Source organism: Sphaerodactylus townsendi, linkage group LG05 (genome assembly GCF_021028975.2).
Source record: "Sphaerodactylus townsendi isolate TG3544 linkage group LG05, MPM_Stown_v2.3, whole genome shotgun sequence".
Taxonomy (NCBI): domain Eukaryota; kingdom Metazoa; phylum Chordata; class Lepidosauria; order Squamata; family Sphaerodactylidae; genus Sphaerodactylus; species Sphaerodactylus townsendi.
The window spans coordinates 39,172,871-39,192,879 of NC_059429.1; the positions used below are offsets into that span (position 1 = coordinate 39,172,871).

Here is a 20,009-nt window from a genome sequence, read left to right on the forward strand (position 1 = left end):
CTCGTTATAAACATTCTGTGTAGAAAAGGAATTCATTCATAACGATTGCAACTCGTTGTAAATATGCTGCGCGGAATCTACCAGAAGGAAGGACTCCTCCGCTTCGACCATTCTCTAAAATAGTCCCTCTTTGTTCACCGGCGGTGTCGACGCGCTCAGAGACGTATCCTTCCGCACGTCACCACTGCAGCGGGCTTCCTTTCCCGGCCTCTCATTCCCCGCCCCTCCGCGCGGAACTAGCTGTTCGGCCGGTCGAGGGGGAGGTGGCCGCGCGGCTCCTTTGTGTTTCCCACAATGCATCAGCTTCTCCTCCGCGGGAAAGAAAAATGGCGAAGGGCTGTCGTGGAGCCGGGCGGCTGGTGAAGCTGCCGTGAGCGTTTCCCTCTGCCGCTTTTGCCCCACAGAAGAGCCCCGCCGAAGAGAGGAGGGCGCATTGAGCGCGCTGATTTCCCTGTATGAAGCAGTGGGCCCCGTTGGAGAGACCGAATGAGGTGAGGGAACCCGCCCCCCCACCGGTAATGGGATCTAGCAAAGGGGGTAGTGGAGGCACGCGGGGGGGGGGAGGGGGGGGGAGGTTGTGCATCAGGATCGCCCCTTTTGTCGGTTTTCTACTCCTCCATCGTTTTGCTCTGCTGGGTGACTATTCACAGAATGTCCGCCTCCATTATGCGAGAGAAAGAAACCTTGCAGACATTCAATGCTTTTAATGCTACTTTATAAGAATAGGGTAGGGGAAGGGAGGCTGAGTTCAAGTGCACGTATTATAAACCATATTTAGGGCTGGCTGCATACTGGGGCGGGGGGGGGGGCGTTGCTTCTGATGTCCCGTGAAAACCAAAACAAAGGCGAGGAGTGTAACAGGAGTCTGAACCTCTATGCCTCTCACCATGATGAGCCCGGCCATAGAAATTGAGGAGATTCCCTGGGTTAATTCCGAGCAGCACATGAGCCAAAAGAAAAGTTATTTTTTTCTTCAAAGGAGAAGGGTCGTACCGAAGCGGGGTGGGATAAACTGTGCGACGATTGTGCGGCAGGCTGTTACAGTGTTTTGAAAACAATGATCGTTTGTGTACATTCCCTTGCTTGCTTCTTCAGGATGGAAGCTCTGATCTGCTCCTAGTTGCAAGTTGTTTGTCTGAAAGGAGGGTGATCTGCGTTGATTTCTTGTGTTTTTTTTTATGGATGTGTTCTTAAAATTGTAATTATTTATATGCCTGCTTCCCAGACATATGGGACCCAAGACAGGTAATATACAACAGCTACTGATCCAGAATGGTGGTGTGTGTCCACACTAAGGATTATGATCTGCTTTATTATGAAAAGTTATTTGAATAAAGCAAAATTGCTGCATTTGTACTGTTATTAATCAGACAATCCTAGTGTGTGTGGATTTTTTCTACTTTCTGTGTCTATGTTGCCTCAGACTCAACTAGCGGTTCAGCTGGGTTCTAGGTAGATGTTCACACAAAGATTGACATCTGTATGCATATCTCCCAATAGTGGATCAACATGCTAGTTTTAGGTCATAGTCTTAATTTAGAGACTTTCTGCTAGATACATGAGTGGGGTATTACTAGTAAATAGTGCCATCCCATAGACAGTGAATAATTGTTATTCAGTACAATAACACCAGTGTAAATTTTGTGATTAGGTAAAATGTTAAGTTCTTGAAAGAATATGATTATGAACTAAATTATTGGTCAACAAACATAACCTCTATTGTCCCCTTTTAGTTTTTTTATCTCTACATGTAAACTAGAAGCACCACAATTTGCATTAGCTATGTTAACATGTATCTTTAGTCTTCGTAAGTACGGTACTGCTAAGCAAGAGTTTTCTCTCCCTAACAACCCCCCCCCCCCCGCTTTCATACGTGTTAGATAATGCACTCCAAATGCACTATAGCCGTCATTTGCAACTGGATTTTCCTGTTTCACACAGGAAAATCCAGTTGCAAATGATGGTTATGGTGCATTGAGAGTGCATTAGCCAACAATGTGTGAAAGCTGCCTCTCTTTCTCTTCTCACCCCTGTGTGTCTAAAGTGAACTGTGTTATGTCCACCTCAAAAATCTGCAATCTCTTGAATTGGTTGATTTAAATGCATACAAAATATTTCTTAGACTATCTCCTGAAAATAAAATCTGGAAATTACTTCTAGCTTTTAAAAAGCAACTTTGACAGATTCCTTTTAATTGGAGTAGTAACAGAATTTAATGTCTGAAATTAGTTCAGTATATTTTAGTTTGCTGTAGATCATAGATGTCAAACTCGCGGCCCTCCAGATGTTATGGAATACAGTTCCCATCATCCCCTGCCAGCATGATGGGATGTAGATGGAGCCGGGAACTGTTTCACTAGCAGTTGTGATTTAACTTGTTTGTTGTAAATGTCTTCATTAACCTTTACTGGTGTGGTCAATTTCATGTTGCAACTTGGCACAAACTTCTTTCCCATTAATGTGCTGTTGATAAGCAAGAGCTCTGAATCTTGAACTGTCTGTTCAGGCAAAGGACATGTGCGGTGAAAGAAATAGTCTTAAAGCTAGCTATCTAGCTCTTAAACAACGAATCAGGTTATTCATTAAGCATTTTTTTCAATAGTTCAGTGATTGTCCTTTTCTGATGCAGCAGTTTCTCTTAAGTGTGACATGGGTTGCACTTTCAAACTATTGTAGAGGGAAAGCCTTCTTTATAATCCTTTCAAAATTATTGTGTAAAAATTCTTTAAATTTTCATTTCTGCTGATGCTTGTGATCGCTATAAATCAAACAAGATATAAATAAAAATATTAAGTCAAATTTCTGAGCACTGCTCAAAATCATTTTAAAATCTTAATCTTATGAAACTCCATTTTCATCTAATGAAAAGATACAGCTGTTAAACCATGAATAAATTATATTGAATATTAAGTATTTGGTACTCAAAAATGTTGTTTGTGAGTACTTAAAAGAAAAAGTAATGCTGTTATTTGCATGGCAGAACTACTCTCATATTCATTATCCAAGTTCTTAATTGCTATGAGAGCAAACTAATGCTTAGTTTTAACCGCAGGGATAAGAGTCATATTTCACAGCCAATTTCATTGTGGACTTGTTTTCTGTATTTATTTGTGTACTTCAAAATGCTAATAAACACTTGAAGTTCTGGGTAGAACTTTAAATTCAAGATAATAACAAGAAGAGGAATCTTGATCAAATTTACTGCCTGAAAAGTTAATATTGTCTACAATTTATTATTGCCAACTGCTTCCTATTCTGTTTTTTATTTGTTCTGCTCCTTTCCCCCTCCTGTTGCCCCTTAGTTAGTCCGAGTTTATCACCATCAGTTACCACACATGGAATTTTTTACTATGAGCTGTGACTGTAAGCCTCTCTGAACCTATAAAGAAAAGGGCAGCCTATCAATCCAGACATAAATAAATAAAATAAAAGTTGGCGCATGCCATTTTCTAAAGCCATTTCAACATACATGTGCAGAAGATCTCACCCTTCATGTCCTATTGAATTCAGTAGGACTTACTCTTGAGCACACAATCTATAAGTGATAGATTAATCTATGAGCAGTTAAGCAGTTCATTCTTCAAGGTTAGCACATTTAGGTACATCAAGTGTCATTAGCTTCTGTGGTCAGTGATATCTAAATCTTGGCCTAATGTAAGTTTTTTTCCTTGATGTTAAATTTGAAAGGTGTAAAGATTAAGAGCGAGCAAGGAAGACTCTTTGGCTCATTCGCTCAGCATATTTATAACAAGTTGCAATAGTTATAAATGAATTCGCTTTCCATTGATCAAAAGGGAAAATGAGTTCATTTATAACAATTACAACTCATAAATTGCTGTGCGGAATGAGCCTTCCAGCAGCAGTTCTTTCTAGGTCAGTTTTGACCATTTCTCTGTTCTAGCGTTCTTATATGGTTGTAGAGATGAAGACAGTGGCCCTGTTTACTCAAATTTCAGCCTAGTAAGAGTCTTGGAGACACCTCTCAACCCCCCCTCTCCCAATGTATGGAAGATGTCAGGTGAATTGGGGTCTGCTGCATTTTATTTGAGCTCAGGTATGCCTATGCCTTAGGAGAGCAAGTTAAAATGTTGCCTTCTATTGATTATCTTGTCATTGGAATGGGGTATACCAGTAACCTTTTTGTTACTTTTGTTATGTCTGCATATTTCTTTATTTTTGTAAGCCATTTTGAAATTACTGTTTAGGGGAAAGTGGTTTATAAATATTAAGTCAATTACTCAACACTCTGTATCCAGATGAAAAGGGTGGGAGCAATGTTTGCTCTCTGCTTTTCATATAGTTTTGTTCTGGTGTCACTGACTACTGTACAAATGTATCGCTTCATCACTTGTGTAAGGTTTCTTGAACTGACACATTATGCCTACACAGAAAATTATTTGGAGTCAGTTGCTATGCTGTGAGTTGAAAATAATTTTGTGTATCAATTTTGATGTCCGTATGAATGCTATCAAACCAACATTTTGTTGTGCAAGCAATTCAGAGTGGTTCTTGTGTTCTTTCGTAAACCACTTTGGGCCTATATGTAGGTCTTAACATGGTAGTTCTTCATTCTGTAGGCGTAACATGTGAAGATTTTGCTTCATATTAGTGATTACCACCTGGGTGTACTCAAAAACACTGCATCAGAAGCCATCATGTAAGAGAAGTTTCCAAGGATTAAACAAGGCTGAAAAGATCTCAGGCAACCAAGAGCGTACAACTTAATGCTGATGTTTAGGAATATGACAGCTTTCCTCATCCCAAGGTTAGGGTTTTGTTTTTATTGTTTGTGTCTAGTGTCTGGTACCAAGGATAGAATTTTTGCTGATGTTCTGCCAATCCTGCAACCTAACCACTTCATATCTAAGCAGAAAAAAGTGTCACCCCAGTCAGACTCTTTGACTGAGTCTAGGGGTTAACTTCATGGTTACTATGGCGCGCGTGTGTGTATGGAGGTCACATACTTGATCTGCTGTTCATGCTATCACTCTAGTGTTATTTTTATCCCAGCCTTTGTTCAAGGGTGGTTTTCTTTCCCCATTCTTTTCATACCAGCAACCCTGTGCGATAAGCAAAGCTATTAGGGACTCACTGACGGTAAAGAATGGAAGAAGATATCGACTGGCCTTGAGGGTGGTGTTCTGGAATGCGGAATAGTTCTATGATTTCTCTTTGGATGGAGGAAGGAATCCTGGGCCTCAAAGACTTGGCAACTACTTTTAGAGATTTTTTTTTGATGAATGGATCCAGATGATTTCCATGTGATTCGTGGTAGATAACTATAGGAAGGACGTGGTGAGAAATCCTATTGAAGCCATGGTTGACCTTTGGAATACAGAATTGATGTGGCCAGCTGGCATGGAGATTTGTAGACCCCTCTGCCTTTGAACTTAATTGAGTCTGAATGGTATTGTATGTGTGCAGAAGCTGGAGGTTACACTAGCAGTAGAGTGAAAATTGATGGCATTTTGAGATAAATACAACTGAACAGAGCAGCCCTGGGTTAACTATTAACCATGATAAACATGTTCTTAGGGCACCAAGGGGAAAGGGGACACTACTACCACAAAAAAGTACTGTGGCTAGAAAAAGAGGGTGTGAAAAAGGGGCACCATCTCAACAAAAAAGTTCAATTTCAGGTGAACGAGGGTCCCATGATAAAGGCCCAATCACACACATGTATATCTTTACAGATAGAAATTCAGCCAATACCCTTAACAAAAATGCATAAAGATCGACATGTCTCTTATCTTAGTGTCACCACCTAGGGCAGGGGTAGGGAACCTGCGGCTCTCCAGATGTTCAGGAACTACAATTCCCATCAGCCTCTGTCAGCATGGCCAATTGGCCATGCTGGTAGGGGCTGATGGGAATTGTAGTTCCTGAACATCTGGAGAGCCACAGGTTCCCTACCCCTGACCTAGGGGATGCAAATTCTGGCATCTAAAATTACTGACTATAAGCATGTGCACTAATAGCAACCACTAGAAGCAGTCAGTTTACCGTTTACATATCACAGTATCAGTATGGGTATATAGGTAAGCATGTGCCAATGGCAGCTAGATCTAGTATAATATCAGCTGTCTGTTGGCTTACATACACAGACTTAGGGCCTTGTCTCTGCTTAGCACAGAAGCAGATTTGTTGTGCCAGATTAATTTAGACAACTTGACAAGAGACTTTTCAATTTACAAAGTAGAAAAAAGTTTTAAAGTATAAGTAGACGATAGTTATCTTTACATCTATGAATGTTAAAATGCTGTGTATCTTTAATGTTTTAGAAAACAATTCAATAAAAGATAGTTTGGGTAAGTATGTAATAATGGTTGGTATCTGTATATCTGCGTGCTTTGTCAGCAAAAAACAGTACATTGTGTCAGAATTTTTCTTTTGCAAGGACTGGAAAACTGTTCTAACCCTGGAACAGTTGAAATGATAAGTTTTAACATTTTTATTTGCATTGTTCCTTTATGGCAATTTAAAATATAAACTATTGAAATATTGGATTTTTCCACTGCCCAGCCCTAGTTATAAGCAAATAAATTGCTTTTGCTGTAAAGTGTTAAATGAAATAAAAAACAGGCTATATTGTGAGTATAAATTGTAAAATCTGGTCAGACTGGCCTGCATGTAAACTGCCTAATGAATCTTGCAAATGGAAGGGCAGGAATGCCAAGGTTGGACTGTTCTTAGGGCATCAGTGGTACTTAATGTGACCGTGTCTGAGAAACAATGGTTGTAGCTAAAAAGTACCAATTATCTGCTACCGTTATATCTATTTAGACCCATTACTGCTGTTTTGAGTGGAGAAAATCTACTTCATACAAGTCCAGTTGACAACCCTGTTGAAATATCAATAGATCACTTTGCATGTTTGTCAGATATTTTGTGGATGAAGTTGCCCATTTTAGTTATGAACTGGGTATCATTATTGATATAGTTACCATACCAGACACTTCCAGGCCAGAGATTTCTCACCCTTGGTTGGATTATTATACCTTGAAAGCGTGGATGGGATGCTTGGAACAGTCTCTATTGTCTTCTTGACTTTCGCTCTTGGTTTATTGTACTTAACCAGAAGAGTGTTTCTGCCTGAATACAGGAACACTTCCTTGAAAGAGGAGGTGATCCTGACCCCCTTAGAAGAGGTGGTTATGATTCTAGCCCTAAATATAACTTCGTTAGATGATTCACTGACTCCAGCTAGCAGTCAGTCTCAATCTTCCCTTGAGGGTAAGAACGTGAGTTCAGTAACAGAAGCTTATGGATATAACTGATTTTCTAGATCATGGTTTTGTCACATGAGATTCCTTGGCCATTTTGATGGATGATATGCATTGGAACAGATTGAGACTGCTACCTTCCAGATTCTCCTTCAGCAGTATTCAGTATCTGTCCCCATTGAGTAGGGGTGGAAGGCAGGTATATTATGATGGTTCCTACCTGGAACATGATTCTAGAAGGCTATATGAGTCCTACTTTCATCCCCACACCTGTTGTGAGTTGACCCCCTTAAGAATATTAACAGTTTTATTGAGTTTCACCGTCACATGAAAGCATCTGACATAACTCTGTATAAGTTGTGAAGAGACCCTTTAATTACTTCAAGAAATCTAATTAAGAATTCGTATTAATGTTGCCTTTTTTAATTTTAGAGACTCTACGGGGGTGGGTAATTCAGTGGTCCACAAGCGGTCTCCTTTACGGCGACACCAAAAGCCACCAATATCCTTGACCAAACTGTCCTCACGGGATGGACAGAAAGCCAAAAAGCCAGAGTGCAAATTTGAAGAAGGTCAAGATGTCCTAGCCAGATGGTCAGATGGCTTGTTTTATCTTGGAACGATCAAAAAGGTAATTAATTAATAGGTACTATTGCATCATTTTCTTTTGTGTTATGGTTGTCTTGTATGTAACAGTCTCATTTATTCTTTCAGATAAACAAACTGAAACAGAGCTGCTTCATTATATTTGAAGACAGCTCAAAATCCTGGGTTCTTTGGAAGGACATACAAACAGGCAAGCACTTTTCTAAGTCCTTGTTCTTTTAGCTTTGTGTTCATTAGTGTAAATTTTCAGACACTTTTTCTCAGACCTCACCCAGTAGAGGAAAGAAAAGTGTTGTTTGTCTGAAATATGTAAAGACAGTGCCTGGGGACTTCTGGGATTACAACACATTTATGTTCCTAAAAACCCCACCCTCCACCCCGTGTTGCTTTCAAGAAGTTCTTCAGTCAACATCAGTTTTGTTCCTTTTTATGTGCTTCCTGTCCTCAATGGTTTTCTCTTTCACAGCTAATGCCCTCCCTCTCAACTTGTTACCAGACAGTGGTATCTGCTGGGTCTTAATGCACTCTTCTTGTTGTCTGTTCCTTCTTCCCCATGTGCTGGTTGCTGTTAGTTTTCTAATCACAACTATATTGATATTGCTGTTGAAATGGCATATATGGACTTTTTTTTGTAAACTTAGACTCTTTTAATTTTTTTAGGAGCTACTGAAAGTGGGGAAATGGTCTGTACAATATGCCAAGAAGAATATTCAGAAACACCCAATGAAATGGTTATATGTGATAAATGTGGTCAAGGTAACTTGCACTCTGTTAGAAATCTATTTTGCCAGTTTCTTAAGTTTCATCTCGGATGTGGAGATGTTTGCATTGGTGTGGATAACTGTGGCATTTATACCACCACATTATTTATATATGATGTTATATATGATCACTTGTAGGATAAATTTATTATCTTTGTTAACATGATTGTTATTTCTTGGACCTCTTGAGATAGGAAAGGCTTTTAGTGTTCTTTAAACAATGTAAATTTTTTTAAAATTCAGGTTATCATCAACTGTGTCATACACCAAATATTGATTCGACTGTGATAGATTCAGATGATAAATGGCTTTGCCGGCAGTGTGTCTTTGCAACAACAACAAAGGTAGGCTAACCGCTCAAAGTGACTGCTGTTGACAGACTTCATTTTTGCATGGCATTGGATACTAATGTTTGATTCTTCAATATGTTTTCATTCAGAGAGGTGGTGCGCTTAAAAAAGGACCAAATGCCAAAGCCCTGCAAGTCATGAAGCAAACATTGCCTTACAACGTAGCGGATCTTGAATGGGATGCAGGCCATAAAACTAATGCCCAGCAGTGTTATTGTTACTGTGGAGGTCCTGGAGAGTAAGTTAAAGAATATTTATAAAGATTATCTGTCATGTATATTCCTATATATTTTGTTGCCATAGATGTGTATGAATGCTTACCTATGCGTCACAAAAATAAGCATATATTTCTAGGCGGCATTGTGCTGATGGATGCTATTTTATCAGCCCTGTTGGGCTTTCACTACATTGCCACGCTTTGGTTTTTGAAGTCTGTATTTTGAGAAAACTGGTGCTTGTGCAAATTTTACTACAAATTCAGCTTGTTGATTTCTGCATAGTATTGCATTGAATTGCAGATTGAATAAAGTCCTATGGATGCTTTGCTGGGAGTCAGCCCCATTGAACTCAGATGCTTCCAACTGAACCGGCATAGAATCAGACTGCTATTTTCAATGGAAATAAGGTTAAACTTACTATGCTGATATTAGGTGATAGTTTGGTTGAACAGCAGAAGCTACTTTTACACAAACTTAGAAACAAGGATGGCATTCCCAAAAATGAGATGGTGTTTGAATAAGTCTAACAACCAGGGTGGGTTTCTACGAGCAGGTTCAAATGCAGTGAAGCAATATCACTATCGCCAGTGCTGCCTATAATTAATTCTGTTCTGCAAGCATGGGAAAATGTGCATAGTGGGTTGATCAAGCTGTCGTTATGCTGTATTATAAACAAGTGGCAGTGACACCCTGTTGAAGCCCACATCGTCACTTGGCATGGGTCAGCAGGAAAGCATCTGCCTGGGTTGTAGGTTATTCAGATTTCACAGCCAAAAGAGGCATCACTGAGGCGTGCTCAATATTTTCTAAGCATTTCCACATGTCACTTTCTTCTGCACCAAGGTAATTTCCCTGTGGGGTGAAAAACATCTGTACATCCAAGCTTCTGAAGTGTGGTGCTGCTGTTTAGTTTGCCAGAAGTACTTAGATCAAGAAGGCACTGACAAAAAATATGTTGAATCAAAATATATATTCAGAAGTATCTTAATCTGATCGTTCAGACTGAATTATTGTACCATAATAGAGAATCCTTACCACAACCCATTTTTATTTCCTTTCTCTTAACGAAGCTGGTATTTGAAGATGCTACAATGCTGCAAATGTAAACAGTGGTTTCATGAGGCTTGCGTGCAGTGCCTCCAAAAGCCAATGCTTTTTGGTGACAGGTAAGATCCTGTATGTTCACTATAGGGGAAATAGTCTGGCACAATCAGAAGGAATTGGTGGGAATTCAGCTATTGTTTTTATGCCCCCAAATTTTAATTACACCCACATATTAGGGTAATCACATAAGTTCATGGTGTTCGATAGCTAATGAGTACTAATCTAGATCTGCCAGTTAATTTCATTGCAAGTTGACTGTATTTCAGCTGTGCAGTATATGATGGTTCTTGCTTGTGATCTGGAAGTCTTTAACATCTTGCAGAATTGGAATACTTGCTATTGTTATTGATTACAGTTACATATTTTTCAAAGCGTTGAACATACTTTACTTTTTGTACTTTTTTTTTAAAGGTTTTATACATTCATTTGTTCAGTCTGTAGTTCTGGACCAGAATACCTCAAACGTTTGCCCTTGCAATGGTAAGAACAACTTCAGTGTAGAACTGTGCTGCACTTTTTCCTAGGTATTGTCTGATCCAAAAATATAGTGGCCCTTGAACAATGAACGAACATACTGTGTACTACTGTTTCATGTTCTTTCTTTCCCAGTGTTCTTTCGTTGCAAGTATCGATGGGTTACCTGTACACCTTGCAGTGGCATCCTGTTACTTCTGACCATACTGTTGCCACTTCCAGTGTAACTAAAAGTGTTACATTCTGTTCCCCTTTGACCCTAGTGTTTTCCTTGCCAAAGGTTTAATTAAGCTGTAAAATTTCATAACCTAGTACAATAAAGAGTCTTGTTTTCTTGTGATTGTACTTGTATTTATAGAATAGTAAAATGTGCTAACTATTGAAACTTTGAATTCTAGGGTGGACATAGCACATCTATGCCTTTACAACCTAAGTGTTATTCACAAAAAGAAATATTTTGATTCAGAGCTTGAACTCATGACCTACATTAATGAAAACTGGGATCGACTTCACCCTGGTGAAGTAAGTTGTTGAAATATTCTTATTGGGGGCATTCTTTCATCTGTGAGGCGGAACCATTAGCATGGTCAGATTTACTTCTAAAGTGATAATACTAATCTTTTTTTGTCACTATTACCAATCTAGGGAAATTCAACAAACAGAAATTTTTGAATGCTCATAGTATTTTAAATTTGTAACAGAGGATTGTGTGCGCCACGCTCCACTAAACAAAGCAGAACTCTCATCTGCTCCCAGGGTCAGGAGTACCCAGCAACAGTTCTAAATTTGATGTGATAGTCGCTATGGGACAGGAGAATTAACAAAAGTCAGATACACATACCTTTCTTCAAATGTCTTTCTGGTGGGAGAAAATAAGCAAGAGAATGCAATCCGGAAATATTCCTAAAGACTTGTAAGAGTCTCAGACTCTTGGAAGCCAGCATAAGGTAGTCATAAGGGATTCAGTACAAGGACTCCATCTTTTCTTATTATACTTGCATGGCTTAAATTTTAGCTGTACATTTTATTGGCACCAAATAAAATGAACTTGGTGAAATTTTAAGTGGAATGCTTTGACAATTACTTTTATCAATAGTCGTCTATCTTCTAGATATTGGAATGTATTTGTTACATTTTACCAAGGTATATTGCATTTTTACTTCATTAATAAAGGAACATTCCAAAATACAAATAAATTTAATTGTTCAAAACCTTTTTAAATGTAGGTATGCTCTAGAATGCCTGCAGGACATAATGTCAGATATATTCAACATTTTAATTTTTCTTCCTTCTGTGACAGTTGATTAGCTTGCTAGGTTATTTTGTCGTGTCTTCAGTCAGAATTTTAGAATACAACTAAATCTTTCAGTAGATTAAACAGCTTCTTAATATTTACAGCTGGCAGACACACCAAAATCTGAAAGATATGAGCATGTCCTGGAGGCATTAAATGATTACAAGACCATGTAAGTTGATAGGGGTTTTATATGTTTTAAATACTTTCACTTTATTTGCTGTAATATAAATGCTACTCTTAAGGTTCCTTACAACATACTGATCGTAGCGACTAAAGTGTCACCGGGAAACTTTATTACAGACTTGTTGAATCTTGTTCAGAACCGAACTTGTAATTGCTAAGAGAATTTTAGAAAACGAAGTGTTCAGTTAATTTCTATCATGTCCACAATCTTGCAATTTAAGACTAAAGTATCTTCATAAAATGCTATTAAGAAGAAATACTCCAATATGTATGTTCTACATGTAACAATTATTCAGGTTTATGTCTGGAAAGGAGATAAAGAAGAAAAAGCATTTGTTTGGCTTGAGAATTCGAGTTCCTCCTTGTCCACCAAATGCTGCTTTCAAGGCTGAGAAAGAACCTGAGGGAACCTCTCATGAATTCAAAATTAAAGGCAGAAAATCATCTAAACTTGTGCCTGATCAGAGGTAAGACAAATAAGTAGCTGAATATTATGACTTGCTTTCTGTTTGTTCCATAGACATCTCCTGGTCTATTTTTTAAACTCTTGGTCTACAGTGGACATGTATCAGTTGAGGAAATATTAATAGCAAAAATGTCGCTACTGACTTGAATGGAATGTGACTTGTGATTTATTATAATGTACTGTCTGCTGTGATCTCAGAATAGTACTGAGTTTACAATTAACAGTTTAAGCCAGGGGTGGGGGCGAATCCCCCTTTGTATGCAGAGTGGGTTACACCAGCATATGTGCCCTCCCCATGGCACTTACGCTGGTAGAGGGGCAAAACTGGTAGTTGGTGCCAAGCCGCTGTGGGACCCTGGGATGCCCGGCCGCGACTCCCAGCACTCAACTGGTGCTTCCCTGCTGTCCCAAGCTGCGTCAGCGTGACAGGGGCATTCAGGGGTGGAGCTGACCTTAGTCCTTTAGCCCCCTTACGCCGGTGGAGCGGGGCTTGAACATATGCCATGATTTTCATGGCGTATTTCCGCTTTCCCCATGGAGGGATTATAGATAGGAGCCTTTAAAAAAAAACCTTTTTGGACTTCCTATACTATCACTGCCCATATGGCTGCTCTGGATTGAGCTGAAGAATAAACCTAGAAATACAACTACTATTAATTAACAAATCCCAGGTGGAATAGTATTTTATAGTTACATCTCTTTGTATAATACGTTAGAGCTAGGATAGAATGCATCAGTATTGCCCTTCTGGCAGTGAAGACTTCAATATTGATAGTTTTTTGTGGGGAGGGGTTAGTTAAAGTTGCCAGACATCCATTGATGATCCAGCTATTCACGGAACAAAACTATTGCAACAAGAGGATTGCGGATGAATTGATAAAAAGTTCCGTCTTTAAGAATAACATTAATCACCATTCCAAGTAGTTTGAATCCAGGCTAAATTGTTCTTTAGCAGACTCTGAGCAGCAATACGAGAGGGGTCTGCAGTGGGAAGGGGAAATCACTGAACATTATTATTCAGTTCAGATCCAGCCCAGTAAGTAAACACCAGCCCTAAAAATAGTCTATACCAGGGGTCTGCAACCTGCGGCTCTCCAGATGTTCATGGACTACAATCCCATCAGCCCCTGCCAGCATGGCCAATTGTAGTCCATGAACATCTGGAGAGCCGCAGGTTGCAGACCCCTGGTCTACACAGACAGAAGAATATAGGTCAGTATTGAAGTAAAAATACAATAAAACAAATTAATCTTATTCTGTGTCGCTGAAATTTTTAATATGATTATGCTTGGCATTGTTCACATGCAGTTCATTGGGACCAAGTTACATCAGGGATCTTATTGCAATGCAGATTTTTTTTCCTCTGTTCATGGCTAAATGGTCTGTTGTAATTTAACCGAAATCTAGATAGATTCTTCTCCCAAGTTCCTAAGAGTCCCTCTCAGAGCTCTCAGTAATACATAGTCAAGATAATGAAGGGAAGGAGCAATGTTAGGGTATGGTGTGTGGTGGGGATGTTCAAGAACTCTATGTCTGCTTCTGTAGTGACTTAGGGCATGCTATGGGCATGTGACAAGAAGGTAGAAGTTACAGAGTGACTTTTATAGTCACATGGAAGGAAATCTCTGTGTTTAAAGGGTTTGCTGCGGCTCCCAGCACTCTACTGGTGCTTCCCTTCCACCCTGAGCTGCACCATCATGGCAGGGGCATTCCCGGGGGTGGACCTGTTCTGAAAAGTCAACATGTCTAAAGTATGATTAGGGTGGACAAAAAGTGTAGCTGCAAAATCATTTCTATCTCAGTAGTTCATTTGTTTTAAATGTTTACTTGTTGATTTCTAGGGAAATTACTAATGGTATAGAAAAAAAGGGAAAGAAAAAATCTGTAGGTCGTCCACCTGGTCCTTATACAAGGAAAATGATTCAAAAAATGTCTGAGCCATCACTTTTGGTAAGTACTATTTCTTCATTGCTCATCACTTCCTTGACCAAGTAGTGGCCATTATGTTATATGGTACTTTCAAAAATAAAATGATTTAAGTTTTCAACGAAAATGTGAAGTTCTTTTCTTTGTTTTATGTTCTTTTGGGGAAAGGAACCTGTCATAGTGCAAGAATCACCTACTTTGGATTTACCTAGCACTATTGGGTAAGTAGGAAAATAATAAATGTGTTTCTATTATGGATTGACTAACGTCAAATAAAATTGTAACACTTGATTTTTTTGATCACATGGCAACATGAAATGGCTCAGAAGATCTGACGGGACTGCACATTCATCGAATACCTCAGATGTTGAATCTACAGGTGCTGTCAGTACAAAAGAAACTACCTCAGCTTGTGTTCCCAAACATTACAGGTAAGGCAACTAGAAATTGATCAGTATAAAATTTGTGATTGATTTATAATTGGTTACAGCTTGAATTACAAAAGGGACTTGGGTTGGGTCCCACAAAGTGTGAGCAGAGCTTTGCTGTTGGAATGCCTTTTTTATGCATCTCCTTCCCACTAGCTGGTCCTGAAGACTTGGAGACCTTGGAAATGAGGTAGATCCAAGAGACTGCAGACTGAGAGGGGAAACCTTCCAGACCAGCTCGTGCAAGCAGAAGTGCTTTCTGCTCATGCCAGTGTGGTGTAGTGGTTAAAGTGTCTGACTAGAATCTGTATTTTAGTGGTGGACGGCCAATGAAATTTCATATTTCTTCTGCTGTTAACTTTTGTTTGATAGCCAGGAATATCACAGAATTGTCATCTAAGTAATTCTGTGGTCCTTTGATCTATATGCTTACTCATAAGCTATCTCCTCCATTGTAGTTAAACTTCATAATTCATATGGTTGGAAACAAGTTCTTTGGACTGTGTATCAAGTGAAATATGTCATTTAGGACTATAAAAAGTATTTAATTCAAGTGTTAACTTTGGAGTCACTTTAGATAGATTTGTTCCGCCTGGAATATACATTTCACTATATCATTTTTTTTATTCTGGATTTTGTATGACTTCTGTTCAGAATGTATTTCTGGAATAGTACTTACTTTCATTTGTATATTGACTGTTAACAAGCACAAATGCAACAGATTTGGGCAAGAATGATTTTTGTGTTCGAAAGAATTTTATTCCAGTATAAAGCAAGAAGCAAAAGTTGTTGATTTCAATTAACGTTGTCGTTATGTGTCTTCTTTGTTCATTCTCGGCATTCTGTCATTCTCTAGCACGGTCAAGGAATAGACTGTGGAATGGTATTCTGTAAATCTGTGTTTCTAAGACTAAACTTGATTCTTAGTAAAAGGGAACAGGTTCAACTCCATTCGCTTTACTTTCTCATATAGTATGGCAACAGTAGCATTTAGAGTCATATCTAACAATGGATCTCCTAACAGCCCATGCTAATAAGGAATCCCTAGACTAGTGTGCAGTGTGAGATAGTTTGGGATGCTGCCAATAAGCAAGCGAATGTAATGCGTGCTTAGTATTTCACTTATAGTTGTTGTACCAAGTAAACTTGGATTGTGTTTTCTACAATCAAGAGAGTCCCCTTTATGTGTATTTGCACAGTCTTTAAATTAATTTGGTTACTTAAAAGAACAAGCATTAGTGAAGCATTCAAAAGGCCCTTCACATAATAGGCAGCCAAAACCTTAGATATGCATTGGTGCACAGAATGGCTGGCAGTGATGCTGATGGTCTTACCATGCCTGGAAGCCTTTAGATTTGTTCAAACCTAAACTGTCATCTAAATACATCTCACTGAGAGAGTCTCCAATCAGTTCAATGCTACTGAGCTGCTTTTTGCTGCCATACCACATCAGGCAGTGGTGGTTACAACAGAATATGCATACGTTACTGTGATTCTATAATGTCCTGACCTTGACTAAAGTCGCCTACTGTTAAATTAGTTTGTGAAGTTTAAATTACCATTTCCTGTATTCTGTAGCTTATCTGACTCCAGGAAAAGGACACGTACAGGAAGAACTTGGCCAGCTGCAATACCACACTTAAGGAGGAGAGGACGCCTTCCCCGGAAAGCACTCCAGACCCAGAATTCCGAAATTGTAAAAGACGATGAAGGCAAAGATGATTATCAGTATGATGAACTCAACACAGAGATTCTAAATAACTTAGCAGATCAGGAGTTACAGCTTAACCATCTCAAGAACTCTATTACCAGTTACTTTGGTGCAGCAGGTAGGATAGCTTGTGGTGAGAAATACCGTGTGTTGGCTCGGCGTGTAACACTTGATGGAAAGGTGCAGTACCTTGTGGAATGGGAAGGAGCAACTGCCTCCTGACTGTCGGACCTGAACATTGAGTTCACTTTACTGCTGTCCACTATTTATAATGCACAGTTATAAATCAGGAGTGCAGAAGGAAACTTTATGATGTTTCTAAAAATGGAAACCAAGTTAGCCTTAACTCTTGCTTCTTAACAGTACAAACATTGTGATAAGGATACATTTTTTAAACAATGAGATTGGATTCTTAAATTTTTAAAGTAAAGATTTAGATTGACTTTGGATAGGAATCTGGGGTTTCAGTTTGCTTTAAAAGGTGCATGAGTACAGAGTAACTGTCAAAGGATGTTCTGAGGATACTTCATTTTTTGCAATTAGGGAATATTTTCTATAGCTAGGAAACAATTTTTAGGATGACTCTTAATCTTTTCTTACATAAATGTTTGCAAAAGTGTATTTCTACATTGACAACCCTAGATTTTCATAAGGTGCAGTGTATATAATTCCTACTGAGAACTGTAAAATATTGAAATCTTCTTTCAAGCAAAGTGTAAAAAATATATATTGAGCCTGTAAATTGCTCTGTGACTAGACTTTGTGGTCTCTTTAATATATTCTTTGCATGTGTGTAAATGTACACCTTTGTGTGCATGTGTATATATGTGTGGTTGTGACCTATGCAATATCAGTTATGGGATTGGGCAGCTTTTGACTATATATCCCATAATTCTTTTATCAGGAATAGTTGCAGTATTTACACAGCAGCATTTCTTCTCAGGCTTTATTGGGTGCTGTTGATTGCCACATACTACAGAATATGTGTCAAATGAGTGTCGTGTGTTCTGGCATTAAGTCCAGTCATAAATGTTCATATGCCTTTCTAGAAGTAAAGTCGTGGTGCAGTCCTGCACGCCAAGACCCAGAGCAGACACATTTCCTGGTCTCTTAATTGTGATTACAGATAGGAAGTGCCCCTTTAGGTTTGCACATGCCTGCCCCTTCCCCGCGCAGATTTACATCCCCTTTCCCCTATCAGTAATAACCATGTGGGGTGGAGGGGGAAGAAATAGCACAGTAGCTTCACCCAGGTTTTTGCTAACTAGAGTCTGCAAATCAGCTTCAAATCCTAGCTTTAGACTTCATTTTAAAGTGAACCATATTTAGTGAATTACCTCTGTGCATCTGCAACACATCCCTATGATGATTTACAGATTGGAAGTGCTTGTTCCTATTCATAAACATGGTTAAGGTACCTAGTTGCTTGCATCTGGTCTGGACCAGGTGGCTTAAATAGCCTTTACTTTCTCATCTAACTGCCCAGGACTGCAGCCCCAGTTAATTTTGGATAAAAGTCAGCTGTTTGGGAAATGAATTGGGACTTGGAAATTTGAACATGCTTAGATTAAATTCTAAGGTTTTGTGACACATTGATTGTAAATTTTGTCTCCCAGTAATTAAAGTTAGGAGTCATACCAGATTCCTTTGTATGTAATGTTTCGTAGTCATGTTTTAATAACTGTAGTTGGAGCAAAGTGTTTAATTGCACAGGGTCAACAAACAGTATGTTGCCACTTAAAGTAACAATACTGCTTTTATTACAATATTACCTCTTCTGTTATAAATATGAATCGAGTTTTAAATTTATAACTTTGTTTTACTTGCAAAGTAACAAGTCTCTTTGAGGTTAGATAATTTTCCTGTTTTGAGTTTTTGTTGTGTCTTTTTTTTGCCAAAGAGTAATCACAATTATTTTACTTTGATGGTTTCTCATTTTACTGCCTAATATTTTGGTAACAGACATGAATTTGCCAACAAAACAATTTAAAACTGCTGTTTGGTTAAAGCTTATTCCACTACTTACTTTGACTTTTTAAAAAACACTGTGTATTGATCTAGAAGAATCCTTTGTCACCTTTGACATAGCCAAAGGAAGCATAGACACATTTCTTGTCCTGTGCTTGCGGCTGGCCAGAAGACTTGCAAGGTTTACAGAAGTGGTAAACTGAAAATGTACTTCTGTTTTGCCTTCACTAAAAATGTGGGTCTCTTTTATCTCACACACAGTCTCAGCTAATAAGTTGACGTTGCCTTGCTGTAGCTACAATATTTTGATAATACGCAGGTTAGTTTTTGAATGTTTGTCTCTTGGGATAATACAAAGTGTAATTGTCTAGAATGTTACTCACACAACCAGTTTTCATCATTAATACTTTTTGCAATCCTTGTAATTCACATGGAACACCAGCAGTATTTTTAGGGGGGGCTTCCATACAAAGACCTTGATTGGAATTTACTTAAGGAAGGAACGTGACAAACTATCAACAGATTTAATTGTGAATGTTTTTCTTTTCATTTTATCATGGTGGTTGACATGTTTGTATTCCTGAAACTGTTTTCTAGAATTTTAAAAAAATCAACATTAAATGTGTGTATTTTTAAGAATCTCTTTGTATTTCTTTCTTAGGTGTAAAACTTACATTTAACCTTAAACCTACATTTAAGCATATTGAGTTGGATTCAAAGGTGCACTTCTGTGAGCAGAAGGGGCTTCCATTTGTGTGAGGGAAGGTCTGCAGATTTCACAGGTCTCCTACTTTGGCAGCAGCTTCTTGTCCAGTAGTTTGTGCTATTACTGACCGGCCATCCTCCTCAGAAACAGCTCTTCTGGTGGATGCAGATCTGCAGGAGTCACTAGCTCTCCTTGCAATTCTTTAGATCCAGTCTTTTAAAATCTGTTCAGAGTAACCAGATTAAGCATGTGTTCAGTTTTTCAGGAAATGTGGTTGCAGTGAATTCAACCAGGTTTAATAAGCATTTTTCCTAAGTAATTTGAAAGTGAGGCCCATTGAATTCCGTAAAGCGAATTCCCAGGTGCATGTTCACCTTAGCAATGCAGTCTTTTGTACATTTAATGGGGACTATGATTCAGAGTAGAACTATATTCTTTGTAACCATGCATGCAATCGGGTTTGCAAAATCTGAAAACTGTAAATTGAAGAAATTTGTTTTTTAATGCTGTCTACTAATATTCAGTGGTTAGATGCTATGTGTTCTGGTTCTGGTGGGTTTTCCGGGCTATGTGGCCGTGGTCTGGTGG

At 38.7% G+C, this 20,009-nt stretch overlaps 1 protein-coding gene across 4 annotated transcripts; it reads left to right on the top strand.

Annotated features, from left to right (window-relative positions):
• The first annotated feature begins 235 nt into the window (after window positions 1-235).
• On the top strand, window positions 236-19,354 carry MTF2 (metal response element binding transcription factor 2). 4 transcript variants are annotated; one of them, XR_007244513.1, is made up of 16 exons: window positions 236-491; window positions 4,578-4,765; window positions 7,656-7,854; window positions 7,938-8,019; window positions 8,490-8,585; window positions 8,834-8,934; window positions 9,030-9,178; window positions 10,229-10,324; window positions 10,674-10,742; window positions 11,135-11,258; window positions 12,135-12,202; window positions 12,513-12,683; window positions 14,524-14,632; window positions 14,777-14,829; window positions 14,916-15,039; window positions 16,615-16,659. XR_007244513.1 is itself a non-coding variant. In XM_048496409.1 (16 exons), exons 2-16 carry the CDS (start codon window positions 4,725-4,727, stop codon window positions 16,967-16,969), a joined length of 1,818 nt encoding a protein of 605 aa, XP_048352366.1. In that variant the 5' UTR covers window positions 236-491; window positions 4,578-4,724; the 3' UTR covers window positions 16,970-19,354. The 4 variants fall into 4 exon arrangements, 3 of the variants coding, with proteins under 3 accessions (XP_048352366.1, XP_048352367.1, XP_048352368.1); XM_048496409.1 differs by having other exon boundaries at window positions 14,935-15,039; window positions 16,615-19,354; XM_048496410.1 differs by having other exon boundaries at window positions 14,938-15,039; window positions 16,615-19,354.
• Window positions 19,355-20,009: the final 655 nt, after the last annotated feature.

Coding starts and splice junctions, on each gene's coding strand:
- MTF2 (XM_048496409.1), top strand. CDS start 4,725: ATGCTGATGTTTAGGAATATGACAGCTTTCCTCATCCCAAG. Junction 7,855..7,937: donor ATCTTGGAACGATCAAAAAG/GTAATTAATTAA, acceptor TTATTCTTTCAG/ATAAACAAACTGAAACAGAG. Junction 14,830..14,934: donor GATTTACCTAGCACTATTGG/GTAAGTAGGAAA, acceptor GAAATGGCTCAG/AAGATCTGACGGGACTGCAC.